Source organism: Cheilinus undulatus, linkage group 12 (genome assembly GCF_018320785.1).
Source record: "Cheilinus undulatus linkage group 12, ASM1832078v1, whole genome shotgun sequence".
Classification (NCBI taxonomy): domain Eukaryota; kingdom Metazoa; phylum Chordata; class Actinopteri; order Labriformes; family Labridae; genus Cheilinus; species Cheilinus undulatus.
The window spans coordinates 18,423,594-18,448,941 of record NC_054876.1 but is presented as its reverse complement, the minus strand read 5'-3'; the positions used below and the strand labels follow the sequence as shown (position 1 = coordinate 18,448,941).

At 40.3% G+C, this 25,348-nt stretch overlaps 1 protein-coding gene across 2 annotated transcripts in view; it reads left to right on the top strand.

Moving 5' to 3' along the window:
• atp2a3 (ATPase sarcoplasmic/endoplasmic reticulum Ca2+ transporting 3) overlaps positions 1–19,657 on the top strand; it is a 124,540-nt gene extending 104,883 nt beyond the window's left edge. The window contains exons 11-22 of one of the 2 annotated variants that reach the window (XM_041801272.1): positions 431–562; positions 3,125–3,241; positions 3,322–3,540; positions 7,440–7,775; positions 13,752–13,972; positions 14,061–14,263; positions 14,412–14,497; positions 16,371–16,504; positions 17,082–17,199; positions 18,405–18,522; positions 18,668–18,700; positions 18,803–19,657. In XM_041801272.1, coding sequence (XP_041657206.1) covers positions 431–562; positions 3,125–3,241; positions 3,322–3,540; positions 7,440–7,775; positions 13,752–13,972; positions 14,061–14,263; positions 14,412–14,497; positions 16,371–16,504; positions 17,082–17,199; positions 18,405–18,522; positions 18,668–18,672 — 1,689 coding nt within the window. In that variant the 3' untranslated portion in view covers positions 18,673–18,700; positions 18,803–19,657. The remainder of the gene's footprint in view (positions 1–430; positions 563–3,124; positions 3,242–3,321; positions 3,541–7,439; positions 7,776–13,751; positions 13,973–14,060; positions 14,264–14,411; positions 14,498–16,370; positions 16,505–17,081; positions 17,200–18,404; positions 18,523–18,667; positions 18,701–18,802) is intronic. The other variant, XM_041801271.1, reaches the window with a different exon arrangement.
• Positions 19,658–25,348: the final 5,691 nt, after the last annotated feature.

The window sequence follows — 25,348 nt, the reverse complement described above, 5'->3', positions numbered from 1 at the left end:
CTGAGAGTGGGATCAAAAAGTGCTAAACGGGGAGGAAGAGAGGGTTAGAAGAGCTGAGTGCGGGTGCCAGGTGTTTTATTGATGTCTTTATTCAGTCACACAAACAAATGATGTGTGGTACGTCATTACCTCTTCAGCTCAAACACTTCAAATCTCAGCTAGCAAAGGCACGCACTTAAAAACACTTTGCATGTGTGAGTCAATGTTTGGTAAGGCAGAGGTGAATAACCTGCCCATTTGCTCAGGAGGCATTCTAAAGAGGGTTGATTATGTTTAACAAAAGGCACAGGTTATAGGTTAAAATCTGTTTCTGCTCCGAGAATTTAATGTCTAAACCACTCTTCACATGCTCACTCAGCTTATTTATAACACTTCTAGATTCATTGGAAAGTCTTTTGGCATGTTTTGATGTGTTCCTGTTCTCTCTTAGGCCAAGGGAGTGTATGAGAAGGTGGGAGAAGCCACAGAAACGGCTCTAACAACCTTGGTGGAGAAGATGAACGTCTTTAAGACTGACCTGTCTGGACTCAGCAAGGTGGAACGAGCCGGTACCTGCAACGGGGTAAGATACATGTTGATAGGAGAATTTTGCCATTGCCAAACTCATCAAACCATGTCTTTACAGTCCTTGTACACTGGGGCACATTCATGTTGGAATAGAAAAGAGCCTTCCCCAAATTGTTGCCACAAAGTTGGAAGCATAGCATTGTCAAAAATGTCATGGTATGCTGAAGCATAAAGATTGCTAATCTCTGGAGATAAGAGGTCTAGTTCAGACCCTGAAAAACAGCCCCACACCATTATCCCTCCTCCACCAAACTTGGACGTTAACCTGCGAAGAGGGTCTAAGGTCAGTGGTGGCAGCGTTGCTAACGTTAGCCACATAAAGAATATGCCAGATGGTGCATAATCCTCATAGATGAAAATGATTGAAGCCAAGTCTAAGTGGACAGGTAAATTGTCATTAATTCTTTCATCAGCAGCTTGAATGTTTTTTCTTCAGTAACTGATGAAGACTCGAAACATCCCAGCGTGAAGCTCTCTGACCATACTGAACTCTGCTTGGTTATGGGGCTGGGATAATAAAGTGCCTCGTTTTTGTCCCAGATAATGTTTAGTGTTTAAGTGTTGTTTGAACTGGTGAGAGGGGATGAGTAAACAGTTTAAGGTTCATCGTCTTGTTCCAGAACAAACTTGCTGACCGACACATGCAGCATGTTTGACATCAGGGTGTGAACCATCACACTATAATATTTGACATGTTGCTTAGTAAAGCAGTAAAGAAAACAACCCTGCTTTATGCTCCGTTTATGTTTAGTTGAATGACGTCAACTTTGTTGAAAGCTAAGGGCAGATTATCAAATTAAATGCTTAAGAAGATGTGCGTTCAACATGGAAAGAGGCTGAAGTGAGAGAATTCCTTGATGTCAGTGGATCAGAAATCTGCTGCTGGTGTTTTAGCGGCGAGGGAGCTGTCATCTGCTGTGTTAAAGCCAGTCACCCGTGGTTCAGAGACTTCTCACTCCTCTGTAGATAAAGGTCATTATCGTCCCCACGGGTCTCACTTTCAGGAGGAACAAAGCTCAGCTGTGGCAGACGCTTTAGGTGAGATTATCCTTGTAGTGACAGGCGTCTGATAAAAAAAAAAAAAAAAAGACTGACTCAATACCTTGTAGTTAAATTCACACCTCTGCTTGATAAACTAATGCATTAATTCCTAAAAATAACATGCATCTTTTGCAAACTTTGCTCACTATACACAGATAGAAAACAAAAGAAATGGCTGAAGAGTTTCCCCAGGAGAGCAGGCCCAGCCAAGACAAACTGTCCCAGTTTGACGAGGAGAAGTTTGTCACAATGACAGATTTCAGGACGTCCGTCAGATGTTTTCAGTCCCCTGACAGGGTGTGTGTACATCATCACCATCTGGCTGGACAGAGAGAAAGATCAATGATAAACTCTTGGGCTTTTTTTAATAGGAACTGAGATCAGCATAGAGCCTGAACTAGAGAGACACCTAGTGGTAGATTCAGAGTTTACAATAAAAAAAACATTGATTCCTGATTACATGATTTGATTTGCTCCCTGTCATTAGAAAAGGTAAATAATTCTCAAGAGATAATTCATCTATTTGTTTTATGAGATGGCAGAGTATTAATCTGCTTAGTCAAATGATCCTCAGTGCATCCACTTCTGACATCAGCACCTTCAGCATCCATAAGTTTTACATAAGTTTAACTTCAATGTACTTATTATTTTGAATTATTGTGTTTGTCTTTTGTGCTTATGTTTGTTCTCCTCTTTGTCTCTTTCTGGCAGCCTAGTGTACTGAAAGATTGGATGAGAGTGTGTGTATATATATAATTCTTCAGCATACCAATACTTTTTGTATAATGCTATGCTTCCAACTTTGTGGTAACAGTTTGGGGAAGGCCCTTTTCATTCCCTGTTGGTCTGATGGTCAGGTGGATGAATATTTTTGTCCATGTGGTGTAGGTTGATAACAAACAATTCTATGAGACCCTTGTCAAGCCACTTCCTCCTTGGTACTATTACTAGGTAAGACAGAATCTCTCATTGCCTGGCTCCTTGCCATTGGAAATGATTAAAAATGTCCCACAGTTTATTGGATTTTTTTTCTATATATTCACACTATTTTCAGAAATGTTTTATTACTTAGCTTTACAGATATAATGAAAATTCCAAATCCAAACCAGAACATAAGTGGGGAAAAAATCTCTTAATACTGATCACTATTTAGAACTTGACATCTGTTTATTTCTGATTTCTTTCAAAAATAAATGTAAGAGTCCACGCTAAACCAGGATAGATAGAATCAAACAACAGGGATGTTTTTCGGCAGACATCAGCATCACATGCCTTTTTATGAAGCAAATCTCCTACAAAGCTTCAGACAGACATTCAGACAGATACAATAGTTGAGTGCTAGGTCTAAAGTGTCATCTTTCAAATGTCAGTGACTCAGCCACTTCAGTTGTCTTCTGTCTGCATTTCCTGACAGCTGCCCATGAACACTGCTACTTAACTGAAGTTCTGACTCCTCATCCCTCTCGTCTTTGTCTTTTCTGTCCTTTCTTACTTTCCTCTTTGTTTCATCCATCAGGTCATCAGACAGCTGATGAAGAAAGAGTTCACCCTGGAGTTTTCTCGTGATCGCAAGTCCATGTCTGTTTACTGCACCCCTGTGAAGCCTGGATCTCAGAGCAAGATGTTCGTCAAGGTATGCATGAATTTAACAAACTCCTAGAAAGAGTCACCAGTGTCCCTTTGTCCTGAGGTAATGTTAGTCTTCCCCCTCAGGGCGCTCCAGAGAGTGTGATCGAGCGCTGTCAGTACCTGAGGGTGGGAACAAGGAAAGTGACACTCACACCTGCTCTGCGTGACCAGCTGATGTCTAAGATCAGAGACTGGGGGACAGGAAGGGACACACTGCGCTGTCTGGCTCTGGCCACACATGACAGTCCGCCACGTAAAGAGGACATGGACCTGGAGAACTCCAGCAAGTTTGCACAGTATGAGGTAAAGAAGAAGAGATCACTGATAACTTTGATCCACTTGTGCTCATGTTCATATAAACCACCACAGTTCTTCTTTGGTAGGTAGTTTGACAAAAATCTGTGCTTTAGGCCTTTTTGGGTAATTCTTGTAAATATGAACCTTGTAGCCGTATAGTTTAGCTTAGCTTAGCTTAGCATAAGTCATTTTCTTATATAAGAAATGGGGGTGGATTGTTGCGGTCAGGGTGTCCTTCCAAGGTAAGACATGCTAATAATGGAACAATGTGGAAGATGATGTAACAAAGTCCACCTTACCACTGTAATGAGAATATTTGCATTTATATTATTGCGAAGTGTAGTTCAGCAGGAAAGAGCAGAGAAGAATGTTGCAATGAACAGACAACATGATAAAGCTGTAGGGGTGTAAAGGTACATGTATTCGTACCATACCGATTCTGTAAGGGCCTCTTGGTACGGTACAGACGTGCACCAAATGGATAGATGTGGAACGAAGCTCATACAGGAATGGAAAACCAAAGAACAACTCACTGTCACACTCTCCTGGTAACCACACAACCACAGCAAACGCCAGCAACAGCCTGAAAATTCCCAGATAAAAGTTTAGGAACACTTTGTTTCCAGGTAAAATACAACACTGGACAAAGACAACAATGCTTACATTATTCAGCAGCTGTCATCCAGCGGATCAATCAAAGCATTTAAAGAGGGACCACTCAAACAAGAACGTCACTGTAATGAGGAGGAACAATAAAAAGTCTCACCAGCCAGTTATAAATTTCCCATAATTTTAGATCTTTTATTATAACAAGGGTGCTCTGGCTCTGTGAATCAAATTAATTTTACCTTCAACTGTCAGCATTGGAGGAGGGGGGAGAGGGGACTCCATCATGTCTGCAGCTGCGTCATAGGTAAAGTTATCCTCAGATTTCACACAGCTTTAACCTCTTTAAACGCCTAGATGTGCTGTGAAAATTCTCCCAAACTTTGTAGTAGGTCCCATTGGTTAAAAAACTAATCTAGTGCTGAAGTCGGTGTTGAAATCGGCAGGATAGATGCTAATTGGCATACTTAACAAGCTAACTTATGGTTGTGTGATAATGGATTCAAGTTGGCTGGGAAATTTTGGTGTTTAAAGAATGGTTATAAATATGCCAATATATCAACGAAAACAACCTAGTAATTCAAAAATGTATTTATTTATTAATATTTGTATTAATTGAAGACCTTTTGGAAGGAGGTTGCAGCATTATTAATAATTTAAATGCAGTTTATTCAGCCTATTTATTTTTAAACAATTTAATACACTTAAAATAAAATCTGTTATTTATTCACTTTACTAACTGTACTGAAAAGGTACCGAACCCTGACTTCAAAACCAAGGTACGTACCAAACTGGAATTTTTCTGTACCATTACACCCCTATAAAGCTGTATAACTGCACGGAGATCACGCTGGTCATGTGCAAGTAGTCTATGGTTGTGCACCTCTTTTTCTTTATCCCAGTAAAATTTCCTTATAATATCCTGTTAGGATCTCACATTAGGTCACTGGCCTGGCGGGAGAAAGTCCAGATATGCAACCTCCGACCCCCTAAAACTTCAGGAATTTTAGGAGGTTTTTTGCAAGTGCTAAAGCATGTAAGGAGGAAAAATTTTGCCAAGTTGTTTCCACAAGCTACAGAGTCAATAAATCAAAGCTAAAACAAAGGGCTAAATGCTGAAAAATCAATGCTCTCTCACTCTGCTTTACTCTTATCTGTCCTTTTTCATATCTAGCATGTCCCTGGTTTTAATTTGGTATCTTATCATAGTCACACAAACCCGCATCCTCTGCAGTCTTCAGTTGATAATTGCAGAAAATACTGCTGCTCCCTCCAGCTCCATTGATCCTGTTCCAGCTCTTTCATTGTAAATTTAGCTGTCTCCTCTTTGTTTAAGTCCTTTGTGTGACCAATGAATTTGGCTTCTCTGGGAAAGCCATGACCCATACTTGTCCAAGGGAATGTAAAAAAAGAATCCAATGCTCTATTTGCACTGAGTTAGTATTACCTAGTAAGACATCTGGTAATTTATAATAATCCTGTGGGGATCTACCATGTCTGTAATTTGCAAAGTTAGAATTCCAGGGAAAATTGGACACATTTCTGCCCACAGAGGTCCATGTGTAATATTTATCCCATGCGAACCAGCATCTCTGTAGTTAACGGTGGTGTTTTATAATTAAACTTAAGTGGTCAATGCAAGTTTTTCTTACAAAGAAAATAATAGAGGCTGTGCAAGACATTGTCAACAAAGTTTTGACACAAATAGGGCTTTAATGTGCTTTGCTTTCAGTTCATTTTAGCTTATGTTCACAAATGACTTAATATTGCTTAATTATTAATTTAAACTCTACAGACTTAACCTGCGTGTGCATCCCTGCCCTCTTAACTCCTACTGTGATTCTGCTCCTCTTCCTCCCACAACTTCTCTATACCTGTGCCTGACTGTATGTCAGTATTATTTAGCTGTAGATTTCATGTATAACAATTTATGTTTGGAAAAGTGTCGCTTAACATTGTGTGCCTGTTTTTGGAAACTGGTTAACAGTATTTGTAGGATATATGAAGGAAGTGTCACCTGCTAAAGACAATGTCCACGACAATGCTTTTTTGAACAGAATTTAGAAATAAAAATTCTTTGCTGCAGCCATGCAGCACCTCCATGTTTTCCTTCAGAAATGTCGGTAAATTCTGGTTTAAGCTTGTCACGTGTGAATTTAACACAATAAACACTGATTTGCTTTCCAGTTCCATCCTCTTCAGTCAGGAACACTCTCATTTTACCGTTTCATTGCACAATGTATACACAGTTTTACCTGGTGGAGAAGGCTCTGCTCTAAAGATGCTCCCTGGGTTGATCAAGCAGCATGCTTTGACTTTTCAGAGAGGGCATAGCTAGAAAACCCTACATGGATGGACACATTAATGACAATGTATACTGAATATGACAAAATCAATAAATACATAGAAGCATGAGTCTGAATGAGCTTTATGCTATAACAGAGGAGGCTGGGGTGGAGGTGGTTAAGCTTTGCCACCAGCAGCAGCATAGTGTATCAGCTTTTATGCAAGCAGGGATTAGTGGGAATACGTCACATTTAAAAGCACCACTGTGTTGAGAGAAAGAGCTGTGATTGGCCATGGGAGCTGGGAAGCGATAATTGGGATCAGCTGGCTGTCAGCTGATCATGGCTGGGTGTATGACTACCGTGTCCTGCATGAACTAACGCTGTGCTTCATTTCTTCAACTAACTTCTCAATTTGAATTGAGGAGTCTGATCAAATAAAAAAACATTCCATCATGTATTTTCTCAAAAGGTAGCCAGCGTTTTGGTTGCATGGATGAATTTTACATAATGAGAGTGAAAAGCCGTTAAAAGTAGCCCTCCTGGTTAACAGTATTAGCTTACAAAACACTCTCAGATCAGGTTAGAGTGTGCATACTGTGCATTTAGCTAACTTTAATTTTACTTTAGAAAAAACAGGCTGACTGTTTCCCCTTGTACCTAAGTCTTCATGCTAATGTGAGCTAACTGTCTTCTGACTTTTGAGCTTTGTTATCTACCATTATTGGTAATTTTTACCAATTGTCAGGTTGTGAGCTTTTCTTCTCTTTGTGTTTTCTTTGAGTCATTCCAGTGACAAAGTCTTTTTCCACCTAAAGCAGAGAGCGTTTACACGTTGTTTTCCTCTCTGGAACAGTCTCTTTGTTGAGTAGAAAGTGATCTATGTGATGCTTTCAGCAGCAGTACAAATAAATTCAGGTGAACTGTTCTCTCTGTGAAACCGAGGTGAGGTCTGTGTTCAGATATTGTCCTGTGCAGTCTGATTCTCTCTCTTTATTTCTGTTTTTCTTTCAGCTGGGTCTCACCTTTGTTGGCTGTGTGGGCATGCTCGACCCACCCAGGAAGGAGGTGATCGGTTCAGTGAAGCTGTGCAACGAGGCGGGAATACGAGTAATCATGATCACAGGAGACAACAAGGGCACAGCTGTGGCCATCTGCAGACGGATCGGCATCTTCTCCGAGGAAGAGGACGTGGCCGGAAAGGCTTACACGGGTCGGGAGTTTGATGATCTCCAGCCAGAGGCCCAGAGAGAGGCGGTGAAACGGGCGAGGTGCTTCGCCAGGGTGGAGCCGGCTCACAAGTCAAAGATTGTAGGATACCTGCAGTCGTTTGATGAGATCACAGCCATGGTGAGGAAGAGAGAGGATGGCATATGTTAATCTCGCTGATCTAAGAAAAATGCACACAAAAGAAAGTTATACAGCACATTATTTTACATTTTTGCTGAAATACAAAGAAATAAAACTTTAATATACTAACAAGTCCCAAAAATTTCAAGTTCTACTAAGTGTCAGCAGAAATGTGCATATCTTCTGATACGAGTTATCAACTCTAAGGCTGATAAACATGAAGAAGATTGACTTCTACATTTTAAATTACCCTCTGAGCTGTTTGGGAGTATAAGTGAAATGAGATGTTTGCAGGAAAGCTGGTGTCGTTATTTTCCATCACTGTTAGGTGGAAGAAGCTGCAGTAGCATCAAGCTCTACCCTGCCACAATCACTTTAACTACTTTGTGGCAAAAATGAAAAAAAAGCAGCCCTGGCAGCCCTGACAACTGCTTTGTTAATGCGGATGTAGCTGGCTGGCTTTAAAATGTTCTAGGCTGGAACAGTTGGGGGGGGGGGGGGGGGTTGGTTGAAAATGTTGGAATTAAAGAGGCAAGGAGACCTTTGAATACCTGTTCACCTCTTTATCATGGAGAAGTTAGTCACTTCTTTCTCTTTTTTTCTTTTTTTTTTTTTGTCATACTGACATGAGTGTGGATAGTTAAAGCAGTGGTTCCAAAATTGGGGGTTGGGACCCCCAGGGGGGTCATGAGATGGTAAAGGGAGGTCGCGGGATGCTTTCTGAAACACAAAGAGAAATTTCGTGTTATTTTAAATCATGAATTTTAATCTATTATTTTAAAAAATATTCAAATTGACCCTTAGAGCTCACACAGCACAGATCAGTGCCCAGGCACACCCTTGTAAATTGCTTGGTAACTTTTGAACCTTTGAAAGCTCTGTGCCTTTCTAATTATGTTCCCCATGCCTTTACAGAATGTTTTCTACTGAGCCTGGAACTTGGCTAACTTTCCAGGGTCTTTAAAGATTAAGTTTACACCAGTAACTCTGACATTGAACAACGTTTTATTTATTTTTAATCCATTTTTCCATCGTTCTTGCAGTTGGCCGGTTAGCCCACCGCCATATTGTCTGTTTATATCATAGGATTCGTTGCCACCAGGCAGTGACAACCAACTGGAAGCTGTTTCGTTGTCACATCATGCTTTGCAGAACAACACATGTGGACAGACTTTGAAACTGTCTGAATGAGTCATAATAGAGAGAAATAGACACAGGGAGGCTGTAATTTGTCTCTCAGAGTCACCGCACTTTAAATTATGGCTCAAATTCCCAAAAGAGCATATTTTGACATTTTTTGTCACAGAATGAATATTTTTTAATTCTTTAGTTCAATGCTGGGAGGACAAGTTTGTGAAAAAAAACTCGTATTCATTAATGTTTACTGTGTGTAATACATAAAAATCTTTGAGTTTTAATTTCCTATCAGTTTTTTCTTTTGTATATATAGCCCCATAACTTTTTTAAAATTCAAGTGACATTACTGCAGCACACATATTCTTAAAGCCCAGGTTGCCCTGAAAAAAAAAGATGTTCAGAGCCTGATTGTGCACCACAGCATTTATGTTTTACAAGCTTTTAAAGACAATAAGACACAATGGTGGGAAAAATAGCTGTGAGCTCTAAGGGTTAAAATCAAAACATAGTTTTAAGTGATATTTGTGCTTAAATGCAAGTAAAAGTTATCAAAAAACTATGTAAAATGCAAGTTTTGTACATGATGCTTTGTGTTTATATTGTGCGCTTTATACCCCTCAAGGGAAGATGGGTGTGCCTGATCGCTGACGCCGTTATTTTGGGGTTCACAGGCTGAAGAGTTTGGGAACCCCTGAGTTAATGTACTTCTCCATTTAACGTACTTCTTCATTTCAGTTCTTTGCACTGCAGCAATTTTTTACACATTGCAGCACTGAACTTATTTTAGAAATAATTAAATATTATAGGTATTTTGGACGGGTTTGGGACATCATTTGATTCCACAGTAGGGATAGGAAATGGTGGAACCGAGGGGAAGATGACATAAACAAAAGAGGAGAAAATCCCATCCATCCTCTCCTGTCTGTTGTTTTGTGTAGAGGTTTTTTCATTCCTATAGTAAGGAGAAAGTGCCTTTCCTCCTCTCCTCAGCTGTGGGTCATGTAAAGACTCGTGAAGAAAGTGTGTAGTGAGGTGTGACATGTTGCAGGTCTCTCTCTGACACCGCTATCAAGAGCTGTCATCTCCACCCGCTCGGCTGCTTCCTCTCTGACACATGTCTCAGAGCAGGCGTTGATCTGAGAGAAAGAAGGGAGGGAAAGAGAAGACAACAGTTTCACCATTTAGCTGTCAGGCTGACTGCACCATTCAGCCCAGACTAAAGCTGCTTTAGGCCCTGACATGACAGACTAATATATCTCTGTTGTTCAGCTTTAGTTTAATCCTGCCTGGATCTGGAGCGATAATGAGACTTAGTATAATGACTCAGCGGTTTGTTTTCAATCATCAGTATACTGATCTGTTTCAATAATAATCATCCCTAAATAAGTCATGTGGGCTCAATATTCTAGGGGTAAACAAGTGGAAAGTACACGAGTTGAAAACTTTCTGTTCAGTTTTTCTAAATTAAAATAAAAACTTTAATTCTTCAAAGCTTGGGTTCAGTTTTCTGCCAATATCTGTGTTTTTAGATTTATTATGAAGCCTCAGAAAAATAAGACATTTTGGGTCTTGATGTTTGAGTTCTTGTATAACTTGACAGTTTTAAGCATTAGGAAAACATGAGCAAACTTGTATCATTCATAAAGCATTAGTGACTAATATGTCATGTATAAATACAATTATAGATACTTTATTGGTCTATTAGTAAAGCATTAGTGGGGGGGTTAGAGTCAGGGTCACTTTTACTATACTAATGCTGAGCTTGAGCTCAGAGTGTGTAATTACTTTTAGGAGGCACAGAGTGTTTTATGAATTTTGATTTCCTTTAGCCATGTACCAAAAGACAAGCATATACTCAGAAAATGATAAAAAACCTCAAGCAATGGGAAATGTTATGCAGAATAAATAATTAACTGTAAGCAAAATCTAAAACATGTCCAGTGTCTCCCACATAATGAGACTATGCTAGCTGGGGTGGCAGAGTGGGTCACCCTAACCTCCTTTTGTAGGTTTATTTTTGTGTGTTTCTGATCTCTTGGCAGTATACATCAGCTGTACAATAATCCTCCTAAAGTACTGGAGCACAGGAGGATATTGGCAGCAACTAGCTGCTGAAATAATTTTAAAATGACAATGCATGAAGCTCTAAATCTTTAACATGGAACGTTGCATTGTGTGTAGCTCAGCAGCCAAGGTCAAGCTCAACAGCATTTCTTTTTCCAAGTCTTTTGCACCTCTGGTGATATGGCTAGAGCCTGCTGGGAGTTTTCTGGTCCTTCTGGACATCCACAGCACCCCCAGGGGCTTGTGGCAACCCTACCACCAACCTGGACGATACCAAAGGCTGTGCCTACTTGTCACAGCCACCTCTTAATCCACCCTAAAATGGGACTTTGTTGGAGAGATTAATTCCCATGACCCTGGTAATATGTAGGTCATCCAACATGGATTGTGTCAATCCTTGTTTCCACCCTGTGTGGCCCTAATGGCTTACTTGCCATTACATGCCTTACATTAGCCCCTATTTTTGGCTCAAACATGCCTAAAAGTTCTGCATGGCACTGTAAATAAAATGAAGAAGAAATGGTTGGCAAATATGCTTGGGTGGTAGTAAATATACACTATATTGCCAAAAGTATTCCCTCACCTGTCTTGACTTGCATATAAAATTAAGTGACATCCCATTCTTAATCTGTAGGCTTTAATATGACGTCGGTCCACCCTTTGCAGCTATAACAGCTTCAACTCTTCTGGGAAGGCTTTCCAAAAGGTTTAGGAGTGTGTTAAAGGGAACTTTTGACCATTCCTCCAGAAGGGCATTTGTGAGGTCACACGCTGATGTTGGATAAGAAGGCCTGGCTCTCAGTCTCCGCTCTAATTCCTCCCAAAGGTGCTCTGTCAGGTTGAGGTCAGGACTCTGTGCAGGCCAGTCAAATTCATCCACACCAAACTCTCTCTTCCATGTCTTTATGGACCTTGCTTTGTGCACTGGTGCACAGTCACGTTGGAACAGGAAGGGGCAATCCCCAAACTGTTCCCACAAAGTTGGGGGCATGGAATTTTCCAAAATCTCTTGGTATGCTGAAGCATTCAGAGTTCCTTTCACTGGAACTAAGGGGCCAAGCCCAACTCCTGAAAAACAACCCCACACCATAATCCTCCCTCCACCGAACTTTACTCTTGGCACGTTGCAGTCAGCCAAGAACTGTTCTCTTAGCAACCACCAAACCCAGACTCGTCCTTGAGATTGCCAGATGGAGAAGCATGATTCGTCACTCCAGAGAACGCTACTCCACTGCTCTAGAGTCCAGTGGCGGCGTGCTTTACACCTCTGCATCGGGCGCTTTGCATTGCACCTGGTGATGTATGGCTTGGTTGCAGCTGCTTGGCCATGGAAACCCATTCCATGAAGCTCTCAACGCACTGTTCTTGAGCTAATCTGAAGGCCACATGAAGTTTGGAGGTCTGTAGCAATTGACTGTAGCAATAGAAAGTTGGCGACCTCTGCACACTATGCACCTCAGCATCCACTGACCCCACTCGGTCATTTTAAGGCTGAGTTGCTGTTGTTACCAATTGCTTCCACTTTGTTATAATACCACTGACAGTTGACTGTGGAGTATTTAGGAGAGAGGAAATCTAACGACTGGACTTGTTGCACAGGTGGCGTCCTATCACAGTACCTCGCTGGAATTTACTGATCCCCTGAGAGCGACCCGTTCTTTAACAGATGCTTGTAGAAACAGTCTGCATGCATAGGTGCTTGATATTATACACCTGTGGCCATGGAAATAATTGGAACACCTGATTTCAATTATTTGGATGGGTGAGTGAATACTTTTGGCAATATAGTGTATCTGCGTGGCCCACCTGAGTATTATCTATGTGTTGGTAACACACAGACTTCCAAAAAGGAGTGGGAATAAATAAGAACTTATTAGATTCCAACCCATCTTTATTAATAATTGACCGTTTATTCAATTTCTGTATGTATATTAATATACATGTGCATATTTAACGTACGCAAGCAGTACTCTGCGAAATTCTTAGATCACCATTAGTTTTGACGTTTTTGCAGTATTTTATGAGCATGACCATGATCCCAAGCAGAATGCTCACACAGGGACACTTTTTGTTGAGATAAACATCTGATAAAACACAGGCGTAGAGTGACCTCCATTAAATAGATGGGGATAATGTAAAGATAGTTAACTAGAACTGAAGAAAACTTCAATACAGTATATGTGCTTAGTAGAAAGGGGGAGCGACACTAAATGCTGACTTTTGCCTGTAGAAGCCATTTAAGTCTCATTTTTTTCATTCTGTGTACAAATGTGCCATACTTTGCAGAACTTTTAGTCATATTTGGGCAAAAGTTGAGGCTGCATTAAGGCTTATACATGGCGAGTAAGCTGCCTAAGGCCACCCTCAGGCATGAAAAAGGATTGGCACAACCCCAGTAGTGCTCTGGATGTCCTACATATTACCAGGGTTATGGGAAAATAATTCTTTGAAAAAATAACAAACATCTTTAAGGCGGCGTACAGGGTGGATGTGGTGAGTAAGCATGGCCTAGGTTACTGTCCTACCATAATATGGTTGCCACAAGTCCCTGGTCGTGATGTGGATGTCACAGGGGCCCTAAAACCACTTCCAAGAGTATCACCAGGGGTGAAAAAGCCTGGACAAATTGCATCAAAGATAAAAATTCTGGTATTGTGGCAACACTAATGCATATACCAGTAATGTGTTAGGACTGTTCATGAAATTTAGCAAATGGGAAGCTATGAGTAAGGTTTTTGTTGTATTTATGACTAAATCAGTGGTATCTCACTCCAGACAGGAGACGGGGTGAATGATGCCCCGGCCCTGAAGAAAGCAGAGATTGGAATTGCCATGGGCTCTGGTACAGCAGTGGCAAAGTCGGCGTCAGAGATGGTTCTGTCTGATGATAACTTCTCCACCATTGTGGCTGCTGTGGAGGAGGGCAGAGCAATCTACAACAACATGAAGCAGTTCATCAGATACCTTATCTCCTCCAACGTGGGAGAGGTCGTCTGGTGAGGAATGGAAACACTGCAACACAGCCGCCATCTTTACTCCACATGCAGTCTGACGTTTTTAGTTTTTTCTCTTCGTCGTCTACAGCATCTTCCTGACCGCCATCCTGGGTCTCCCTGAGGCTTTGATTCCAGTCCAGCTGCTGTGGGTTAATCTGGTGACCGACGGCCTGCCAGCCACTGCTCTGGGCTTTAACCCCCCAGACCTGGACATCATGGACAAACCGCCCCGGAACCCCAAAGAGCCCCTCATCTCAGGCTGGCTGTTCTTCAGATACCTGGCCATTGGAGGTAGTATCAACTCTGACATGAATGCACCAAAAATAATCCATTTGTGATCAATTGATTGTCATGACAATGTTTAGGAGTTTAAATGAGAAAATGGCCTGGCATTGTTCTGTTTGACTTGAATCTGTCTGTGTGACTGTGTTTCCTGTAGGTTATGTGGGTCTTGGGACAGTGAGTGCTGCAACATGGTGGTACCTGTTTGATGAAGAAGGACCACAGGTGTCTTTCTATCAGCTGGTGAGTTTTGAGTTGCTCTTTTATTTTTTTTTATTTGACTATTTCCATCCTTAGATTTGAGGTGTAGGATGCAATTGTTTCCTTAATTATATCAATTTTGATACTAAGACTTGGTTTATTGATGAAACAGATTTCACCACAAATACAAAACCGCAAAAAATATGCATACTATTATATGAAAAACACTAAAATTTAGCTGTCTTTGACTAAGATTGCATTGTTAAAAAGAACTGCACTGTGGTTTTCTCTAACTGACATATTACACTTTACCTTAAAGCTGTAATTTAGGAGTGCATGGGGCTGATAAATACAAGTATTAAACTGTTTTATTGCTTGGCTCGTCAATGATAACCCAATAATGATAAATGTGTCAGACAGCTCTTAGCCAGATTATTATGCTTTTCACTGTATTTTACCAGGGATGCATTAATATATCAGTTCAGCATCTGTACTGGTTGCCCTTGAAAAATATTACCCTAATTATCCAATAAAGTGGTATACACCAATGCCAGAAGCTGATGTGTACCTTTTCGCATCATGTGGACAAATCCTACGGCCTATTTGCGGAAGCTGCCATCATGGCTGGCAGCTGTAACTGTGGTCTTAATCACAGAATCTACTGCTGCCTGCTGACTATGACAGCAGCTAAGGTGCTTGGAGGAGGAGGATCGTTATGTTCAGCAATCAGTCCAAATTCTGCCCACAGCAGTTGGATCATAGGGTCAAAGACTGAGATATGGAGAACACTCTTCTGATTGCTGCATCAATACAGTAACATCTTTTGGTGGAGGCAGTGTGATGTGTGGGGCAGTATTTTGCACTAGGCTGTTGTGGATGTGTATATTTCTTCCACAGGCAACTTTGTTAAATTGCAAACATGTCTTGGTTCTTCAGACCTCAATCATCCAATCCACCAATCAGGAGTCAATGGCAGAGTAAGCTGTTTGGCATTGGCAGAGAGGATTTGGCAAATTTTTCTTGGGTGCAACCCACATACTCAGCTCTGCTGCTCATCCCACAAATGCATGTTCCTTTCAAATGTGGCACCATTTTAAAGGGAAATGAACAGGCTTTCTAATGGTATAAGATTTATTGCCAAGAAACATTGGTACCACAAAGAAATAATCTACAAAACACAAATTTCCTTTTTTTGTGCAAAGTTTAGAAAGAGTTGAACACATATTGATACTCTTTTTATCCCTCGAGTCAAAATCATTACACAGATGCATTCACTGCTTTGCTCCCTTCAGATCAGCTGTAGCTTAAAATCTTTTACCTGAATGCCTTTCTCCCTCTAACTGCCTCAGTGGATGGTATGTGCAGAGGCAAAGACTTTATTTTTTATCAATTTTTGTGCCTGCTAATTATTGATATTGCACCAATATGTCCTTGAAAGTGACACCTCTGACTTAGCTCAGTCTTTTAATCACATGCTCACAGGCTCATGTTTTATCATTTTAGGTAGGAATATTACCAAAATAATATAAAATGATACATTAGTGTTGCATGTTTTTAAGTGATGTGAAACAGGCCTAAAGAAATGTCTGTTTATCCTGAATTTTTTCAATTTTTCTCTTCTGGTGAAGATTTAAACAAATGTCTGCTAAATTAAAGGTGCTTATCCTTAATTTCTACTCATAAACCCACATGAACACAGAAATATTTTGGTAAATCTTAACAGTGTCCACAAATCAAAAGAGGAATCAGACCCATGTGGTTTGATTGAACACAGGCTGGGAATGAGGCCGGGGTTCCGCAGCTGTTCCCCTATCAGACCTGAGCTCCATTACACCAGGTCACACAGGTCCAGCTCACTTTCGCTGACACACATACAAGCACACGTTAACCTCTGTCTGCCTGTCTGTTTCTGCAGAGACACTTCATGCAGTGTACGGAGGATAACCCCATGTTCAAGGGCATCGACTGTGAGATCTTTGAATCCCGCTACCCCACCACCATGGCGCTGTCTGTGCTGGTCACCATCGAAATGTTCAACGCTCTCAACAGGTCAGTCATCTCATCTCTGAGGGCGCTCTTTAAATGTCACAGTTTTTATTAAAAAGAAAACTGTCATCAAACGAGACGACTACACAGCTTAGAGAGGGATAAAAACACATCCGTCAGAAACATCTATTCCCTTCTTTTAACGTTATTTACTGTTAAGATTCTGTTTAAGTGAATGTGGAAAAGAAATCAGCTCAGTCACACCTCTGAAGAAATGGAATAATGCTTATTTAGGAGGCTGAATAAGGGGGAAAGTGCCTGTGTTTTTGCCAGGTTTGCTCATGGAGCAAGTCTGTCAGCAGCTTCTTATAGAAACAAACACTGCTGTGTCATTCAGGAAAGAATCTGAGGGAAATGTTTAAATAAAGAGACACAGGAGCAATGATGGAGCATTTTGGTGATTATTTATCATTATAAATTATTAAAGCAGCAGGTTAAGGTTTTAAAAAGCTGGATTTCACCTATTTTAGGAAGTCTGTGACTGTAAAGTAGTTTCAGTAATAAGCTCTGGTTTTCCTTGTTTCAACTAAGCATGTTTGATAAGCCTGTTCTGATGTCTGAAAACGTCTCCTCCCTGCAGTTTGTCTGAGAACCAGTCCCTGATCAGGATGCCTCCCTGGGTCAATATTTGGCTGCTGGGTGCCATCATCCTCTCTCTTTCCCTCCACTTCTTCATCCTCTATGTGGAGCCTCTGCCGGTGAGTTCACAGCAGCAACAAAACAAGGCTCTTACACATAGTACCATGCTCACTTTTAGTATTTCAAACGTACAATTACAGATCTGAAACAAAAAGGATTGAGCTTTAAGGCTGTAGCTCATAGATGTCCAGTCCAACCAGAAAAAGCATTTGCCCTTCATCTAGGGGTGCATAATAGGATGATCATGATCATTTCATGAAGAAATATAATGTATCGGTGATCTGCTAAAGCTGAAAAATGAGGAGAATCGCATTCTACTTGACGAGACTTATGTTCATTCACCCCATCCTGTTCTGCTTCGGTGGAGCGGGTATTCATGACTGAAAATGAGGGTTTGAAATAGTTTAAATATTTCAGACTGTCAGCCTGTCTTCACCTGATATACAGGTGCATCTCAGTGAATTAGAATATCATCAAAACATTGATTTATTTCTGTAATTCAACTCTGAAAGTGAAACATAGATTCATTACACACGGACTGATATATATCTAGTATTTGTCTTTTAATTTTGAGGATTATGGCTTACAGATAATGAAAACACAAAATTCAGTATCACAGAAAACTAGAATATTGTGAAAAATTTCAGTCTTGGACACATTTGGTGTCACATTTTAATCACTTAATTAACTTTAAACATCTGCAAAGGTTTCCTGAGCCTTTAAATGGTCTCTCATGGACTCTGCTGGTGTTGGTCCACTGTGTTTTATCAGGTCCAAGGTCAGTGCAGCCATCTACCAGGAAGTTTAGAGTACTTCATACTTCCCTCTGCTGACCATCCTAATGGAGATACTGATTTCATTTTCCAGCAGGACTTTGTATCTGTCCACACTAGCAAAAATACCACTACCTGGAGGTAGTGGTATGCGCTTGATTGGCAAACTCACCTGACCTAGACTCCATAAAGAATCTATGGGGTATTGTGAAGAGGAAGATGCATTACACAAGACCCAACAATGCACAGGAGTTGAAGACCATTATCAGATCAACCTGGGCCTTATAACACCTCAGCAGTGCCACAGACTGATCGCCTCCATAATCATTAAAATAAAAAAAATAAACGTTTGAAATATATTAGTCTGTGTGTAATTAATATATAGCCCTCTGCTCTGAATTACTGAAATAAATTGTTTGATGATATTCTCATTTATTGAGATGCACCTGTATTACTAGAAAGTTTCTGACTTCATGTCCTCTGTCCTTTAGCTGATCTTCCAGGTGACCCCTCTGCGTTGGTCCCAGTGGATTGTGGTCCTGAAGATTTCCATCCCAGTCATCCTCCTGGATGAAGCACTAAAATACATGTCCAGGAACCATATAGAAGGTATGTTCAGCCACTTCTCTCCATGATTAAACCTCCCTGATGTTTAACTCAGAATTATCCAGTGTTGACAAAAATCAGTGACTCTTCTTGTGATTTTACAGACATGTCTTATCTGCTCTTTTTTCTCTGCTGCTTTCTCTCTCAGCCTAAACTCTTTAATCTCACCTTCTGTGGAAAGGTACTTTTCCCAACCCCTTCATGCCTCCTTACATTTTTTTAGTGTAGCGCTCACTCTAGGCTTAGAAAAGGTGCTAACTAATGTTTTCTTTATCTTCTACAGGTGATGACGATAAGAAATACCGCAGGAGATGGCAGCTGAACTAAGACCTCTCCCTCAACACTCACACACTTAGACACAAACACCTTCTCTCCTCCTTTTAGAAACCTTTTCTCCCCCCATCCTCGTTCCCCACTCCTGCATGTCCGACAAACCAACCACCACTAGAAAACGAGCAGGGCTTGCATGTGAGCGAGCGTGTGCAAGAACGTAAGAGAGAGAGAGCATGCGTGTTTGTGCGAGCATGGCTTTGTGGGGGTGTGTGAGAGAGTGAAAAGTGTGTGAGTGTAAGTGTGTATGAAAAGGCAGATGCAGGCCTGTCTTTATAGATGCCAGAGCAAGAAACAACCACAGACAAAATCTAAGATTAAACCGCCCAGGGCTCTGCTTTTTAAAGATTTCTGCTCATCAGTTTTCCGACTGTACAGTACAAATATAGTGGTGCAGAAAATGGACTTTTCGGGGAGGGAAGGAGAGGGAGGACTGGGGAATAAAGGTTGATAATAATATCTGGGACAGGAAGGGAGGGTTTTTGAAATTGGCACAGAGACTGAAAGAGAGACTGAGAGGCCTGTCGTGGAGAAGAAACCGGCGAATGAGGAGGATCAGCAGGAATGTGGAGGGTGAAAACAGCCAGCTTTGGAGGTGGAATGAGAGCCATTGTACCTGCAGGAACATTACAAGGAGGCTCAGCCCACAATAATGGCAAAGCACTTCAGCCTGGCTCTGCAGGAGATCACGGCCTTATCAGCACAACACCATAGTATCTCTGGCCAGTTTGTCACAGCACCACTCTTCCTCTTCCTCTTTGTTTGTTTGCTCTCTCTGTCTCTCTTTTCTCGCTCTTTGTCTTGGAGGCAGCTGTGGGTGGGTGGGTGGGGTGTTGTGATGTTGTCGGGCTCTTGTGTCCGGGTGTTGAGGTGTCACTCTGTCTAAAATGGTGTGAATAGCTTTATGCTGCTTGGCCGCTTCCTTCGGCTCCTAATTGGAGGAGCTGAGGTCAGCTCACAGACAGAACTAAAAAAAAAACATTGAAATATATAAACAGATGATTTAAAACCAAACCAGCATATCAGTAGAGTAGTTTTCAGCCAGTGCCCCCAGCTGGTCCTATTACGCCTCACTCTAGTGTCTGTCTGCTGTGCTGCTGTCTGAGTTTTAGCCGTTAGATATCGACTTTAAAAGACAAGATGATGAAGCTCAAAGATGCTCAGTGCAGAATTCATCTTGTTGCATCATATTTTTTAATCTCCTTTTGCAATGCTTTGCATTCACACTGTAAAAACTCAAGTTTAACAAGGGCATTTGTCTGATTTTTAGTCAAAAAAATATCTCATCACACTAAGTTTAAGCCACATTCTCCTCCTTAATTAAAAATAAACTAATCAGACAGACATTTTTCCATTTCTATGACATGTGATACATCTATCTGTTTTTGGAAGGTTAGAACCTTTTAAAAAATCCTCACAGGGTGACTGGCTTAACGTTCCATCTGTCTCATTCATTATGGGCCAATCAGAGTGACAGCTCGCTTATGAACGATACATTCTGCCTTTCCTCCAAGGCTTTTCAGAAAAAAGCTATAAAAAAGGTTCCTTTTCTTAAGCAAAACTGTAATTTTTCATTGATCATCCAACCAAAAAAAAAAGCCAGAAGAAATCAAAGACATTTCTCTAAAAAGTTCAGTCTTTAAATAATTGTAAATTGGATGGTAAAACAGAAAATGAATCCTACTCTAAGCTTCCCCAGTTTTATTATTATTTTTAATGTTGAAATTAGATATTTATCTTAAATTTACTGGTTGATGTGGCTAATACGAATGTAATGTGATATCTTGACTAGAAGTTAGACCAACAAACCTGCTTAAATTTGAGATTTACTGTGCAGTTTTACCCCCTTGAACTTTTGGTGATTCTGTCATGCTACAACTGCAAATTTAAACAGTTTATTGGGGTTGAGGTAATAGAAGAACACAAAAACATCAAATATTAGATAGAGGTGAATCATCAAATAAAATTACGCCCAAAATTTGGGATTCTAAATGAGAATCGGTACAACTAACTGCCTTCAAGTGAACTTGTACATCCATCATGTCTGCTTTTTGGACTTTGTTTTTTATCAACGTAACATTAAAATGCCCATAAAGCGACATTTCTGTATTTTTGAGGTTTGGTTGTATAAGGTACTTTGTGGTGTATTATTCACCAGGGATGTCAGTATTTGTGGCCCCTGTAAGGGAAGAGTACTAAGGGTGGGAAAGCTAGCTAGGCTCAGTATTAATTCAGTTTCTAGTTTTTGTCTCCTGAAGCCTTTAGGCAGAAGAACACGCAGCCTATCTGTTGCATTGCAAAATAGTGCCAAACTCAGAGGCTTTGTGAAGGAAAAATAAAATGCCACATGTTTTGGATAGCTTGCATTAATTAATGGCTTGTTTTTACCTTAAACTGGCTAAATTTTGCAGAGTAGCTGTACCAACCTGAAGCGCTGTATAGCTTAGCTTACCTGCTATTGCCCTTACTGAGTCCCTTATACAGCCAAACTTGATTTAAAGCTCCTGCGAGGAATTTTTTAGTGGTTATGAAACAGAAAGAAGCTAATCTAAAAGACCTATCTATGATCTAGAAAAGCAAAGAAGGCTTTTAACGACTTTTTATATTTAATCCATGAGGTCATTGTAAGAGCTGCTTCATGGTAGGTGTCAGAAGTGGTTATTACAAAATCAGCCCTTATCTGTTTTATCCATTTTAAAGACATGAGGAGGAGATTGTCATCAGGAAGCACTACTTTTGCATGATCAGCTACTTTCGTCCAAAGGGGGAGCCAAATCACCCATTCCTCACAGGAGCTTTAAATCCAGGTTGTAAAATAGTACAAGTCTGAGGTGGTTGTATATTTATGAAAGGCACTGCAAACATCACTAACCCTGTACCAGCTCTTTTGTTTGTGTGTGTGTTTAGCCTTACTTTAATTAATTTAATTTGTTAAATTTGACTTGTCTAGCTTTTCAGTCCTTGAATCGCACAAATATTGTAGTTAAATTAAGTTAAGAAGACAGCATTGAAACAGCTTGACTGTCTCACTTGCTGATGAGTCATTTAAATATTAAGCACATGTATCATCCATGCCTTATAAAGCCCACTGCACCTCCACATGAAACATGTGGTCGAAATGAATGTGTTTCTGCTAGCCTTTAACAAAGCCATCCTCTCATACGTGCCCTACCAGTGAAGTTGACTCCCATCGCTGAGCTCTTACAGACTCTGAATGTCAGCTCAGTCTGAGGCGCGTTTGAAAGGAAACTTCTCCTTCTCCTGTTGTTGCTTCGTGTGCTGCTCCCTCAGCTCCTCCTGCTCTCTCAGTGCTTTAGCAACTCACCTGGGTATTGTTTTATAATGGCGAAATAGTAATGTATTTGACTGAATGAACCCACAGGGGTTGGATTGTGTCTTTTAAGTCTTAATAATGGGTTTTGTGAGACAGGCCTTGGCGCTCTGTGGACTGGGTCAGGGGTGGTTGGTCTCTTTTTGCTTCCACACATGACAGAGGAGAGTGCACATTCAGAGAAATACTTGGTAAAGACTCAAACAGAAACAGGAAGTTGGATCTGCACAGTTTCAGCTACTTAAAGTAATGTCAAAGAAAAATTGATAAGGTAGCATTTTGATCCTCTAGGGACTGATGGCTTATGAGGATCTCAAAGAGGCCATCTGCACCCTACATTAACATCCATCCTGAGTGATCAGACCTCACATGATGAGCCTTAACGCTAGCTGTGATCGCATACCAACATATCCTAAAGAAAGATGGAGATCTGACAGCTTTAGAGCAGGCTTGGACACATTATATACATGGCAGTGTAAATGCTCATGCATCCTGGGCAGCAGTAAGGACCACATATAAACTATGAGAACAATATCACCTCCCTCTGGGTGTAGACAGTGATGCATTTGGTCTTCTCATACCGGCAAGAATTTTGTTTGCTCATTTGGCAGAAATGCACTGCTGATGCAGAGTGGAAATGTCTGTATTGAAGTGATGTCAGCTTAAATCAGATCACCCAGGGGGTGGATGTTAGTTGCAAGGTGTAAACAGCCTTTTATTGACCTTTTTAGAATTAAATTAATCAGGCGTTACCGGCACACTGTGCAGATCTTTCTTTGCTTTTTCCAGATTTATTTATAAAATTTGCTCTTGTTTCAGCAATTTGTCACAGAGCATTACTCCTAGCTCAAGGGACAGTCCATCATTAAAAACCTCAAATTTTGTGCACAATCCTGATACAGCTGAAATTACTCCTTTAGCTATTTTCATTTTTTGTTATCTTGTATAATTTTTGACAAAATCAGCCACACTTGGATAGTAATCATGGTATTTTCAGGCCTGCCTTCTCCCTGGAGTCATTTACAAAAATCACACAAGAATATAACTCCATACCAAAAAAAGCAAACTGTGGAGCAAACACCGGATCCTAACTACACGCGACACAAGTGTTAGCAACAAAATCAGCTTGATCACATTGATTCCTAATGTAGAGCCCTGACTCTGGAGTCTTGTGAGTGATGTGGTGCAATACGGCAGGATGTTTTCCTCCCTGTCACTCACATTGATATGAGCGAGGAAGAAGAAAAGAGGGAGATGACAATGCATCAGGAGTGTTGGAAAGGAATATTTTCTTTCACTTTCCTCTCTCAACAGAGCTTGTCAGCTTGTTTTACAAAGTGTGGAGATAGTTTTGCTTTCATCTTCAGAACTATTCAGCTCAAAACTGTCAAAGGCTGTCAGTACACAGCCCTACACTTCTGTTTCTCAACATTCAAAACAAAAGCTCTTGATGGCGTACTATGTACAAGTGGAGCCTGAAATTCACAGGGAATAAAATTAGATTTTTAATTGATTCAACAATGCAGCATGATGTCTGTTGTTTGCATGCTGTTAGGACATGGTGCACAGTGAGTATGGAAGCCTCTGAGAGTCAAGAAAAAAATATCTTCTGATTCATTTTCTTTATCCGACACCTATATCCTCTGAGTTCAAAACTTAAAAGCAGGTTAAAAATGACATTTTGCGTACAGTTTCTTTATACATATAGATGCGCTGTTTTTGTTTTCTTCTTGAAGCCTGAAAACACAAAATATTGACTGTAGCTCATTAAAGACTATACGAACATTAACACTTTTATCCCCTGTAAACAAAAAAAAATCAGAACTTTAAAAATGCTCAATTTTTCACATCTTTATTTTCCCAATTTTACATGAAAAAAAACCTTGAAAATTAACCATTTTTCTTCCTCACAGTCTTTGATTATTGAAGTTACACTTTGAAAATTATTTACTTTTTTTCCATTTTGCCTCTCAGGCTACCATACCTACCCCCACAACATGAGAGATTTTAAAGTTGGATTGTTCCTTTCCATTTAAACAATATGCTGGATTTTTTTTGCACATAAACAGCTCCTACTTTGACATAATTCTAACCTTATATTTTTTTGATCATCCTTTGAATGTGGCCCCTCAGTCCAGACCAGCAGAGACCCCCCTCTGTCCCGCCCCAGGTCTCCACGGCTCTGTAACTTACTGGCACTCTGGCCTCTGGGCACTATAGGTCTGTATAGTCTTGTTATTTACTACTGATCCTCAACTCTGTACAGAAGACGAGAATATGAGCGCATGGAACCTTGTTACTGTAATAATAACCTATACAGTATATAATATTTAATTTTTTGATAACTTACATCAATGAAACCTACTTACCAACAACAGACAGACTTGCAAGAAATGTTTTTTAATTATTTTTCTTTGAGCACATGGTATATAAGGATTTGATTTCTTTAGTTTTGTAGAGTAGAGAGGTTGTTTCTTCATTGTTTGGTTTTTACAGTTTCTGGGGTTTTGTGTCTTTTACTGTAGGGAGAAGAATTTGTCGTTATCATGTTTAAGATAGACAAGTGTCATGCTTACGCTAATAAATGACGATGATGATCATTTCAGAGATGGTTATCCGATGGGAGAATGTTCAAGAGTTTGTGAATAAACTGTCTGGTTTACACTGAGTGATAAGCAGTGATGAATCCTGGGATATGAAGTTTTATGACTGTACATTGAAGGGCTTGGTGTGGATGCAGGCTCTAGAGACCTCTGACAATCCTTATGAGTCCAGCACGGTACTCAGTCATCAATACCTTATGTTACAATGAAAACCATCTTTAATAACAACAGTGCAAGAGTGATCAGGCTCAAACCAATAAAATCAGATCTTTAATCCCCTTTATTTTGTTTCTATTGTCTCTAGAGCCCGAGATCCGCCTCTGAGAAATTAAAGGATTCTCTGTATTGCCTTGTTAATATTAATTGTGGACACATAATTTTATAAATGACAAAGACGTGGAAATAAAGATAATTTATCTTGTTATTTATTCACAGCTTGTCTTCTTTCTGTTGCTCATTTGAAATATGGAAATTATTTCACTAATAGAAATTTACCTTAAAAAGGTGAGAAATTTTGTATATGCACAGTTTGTAAATTCCACCACCAGGGGGCACTAAATCAAAA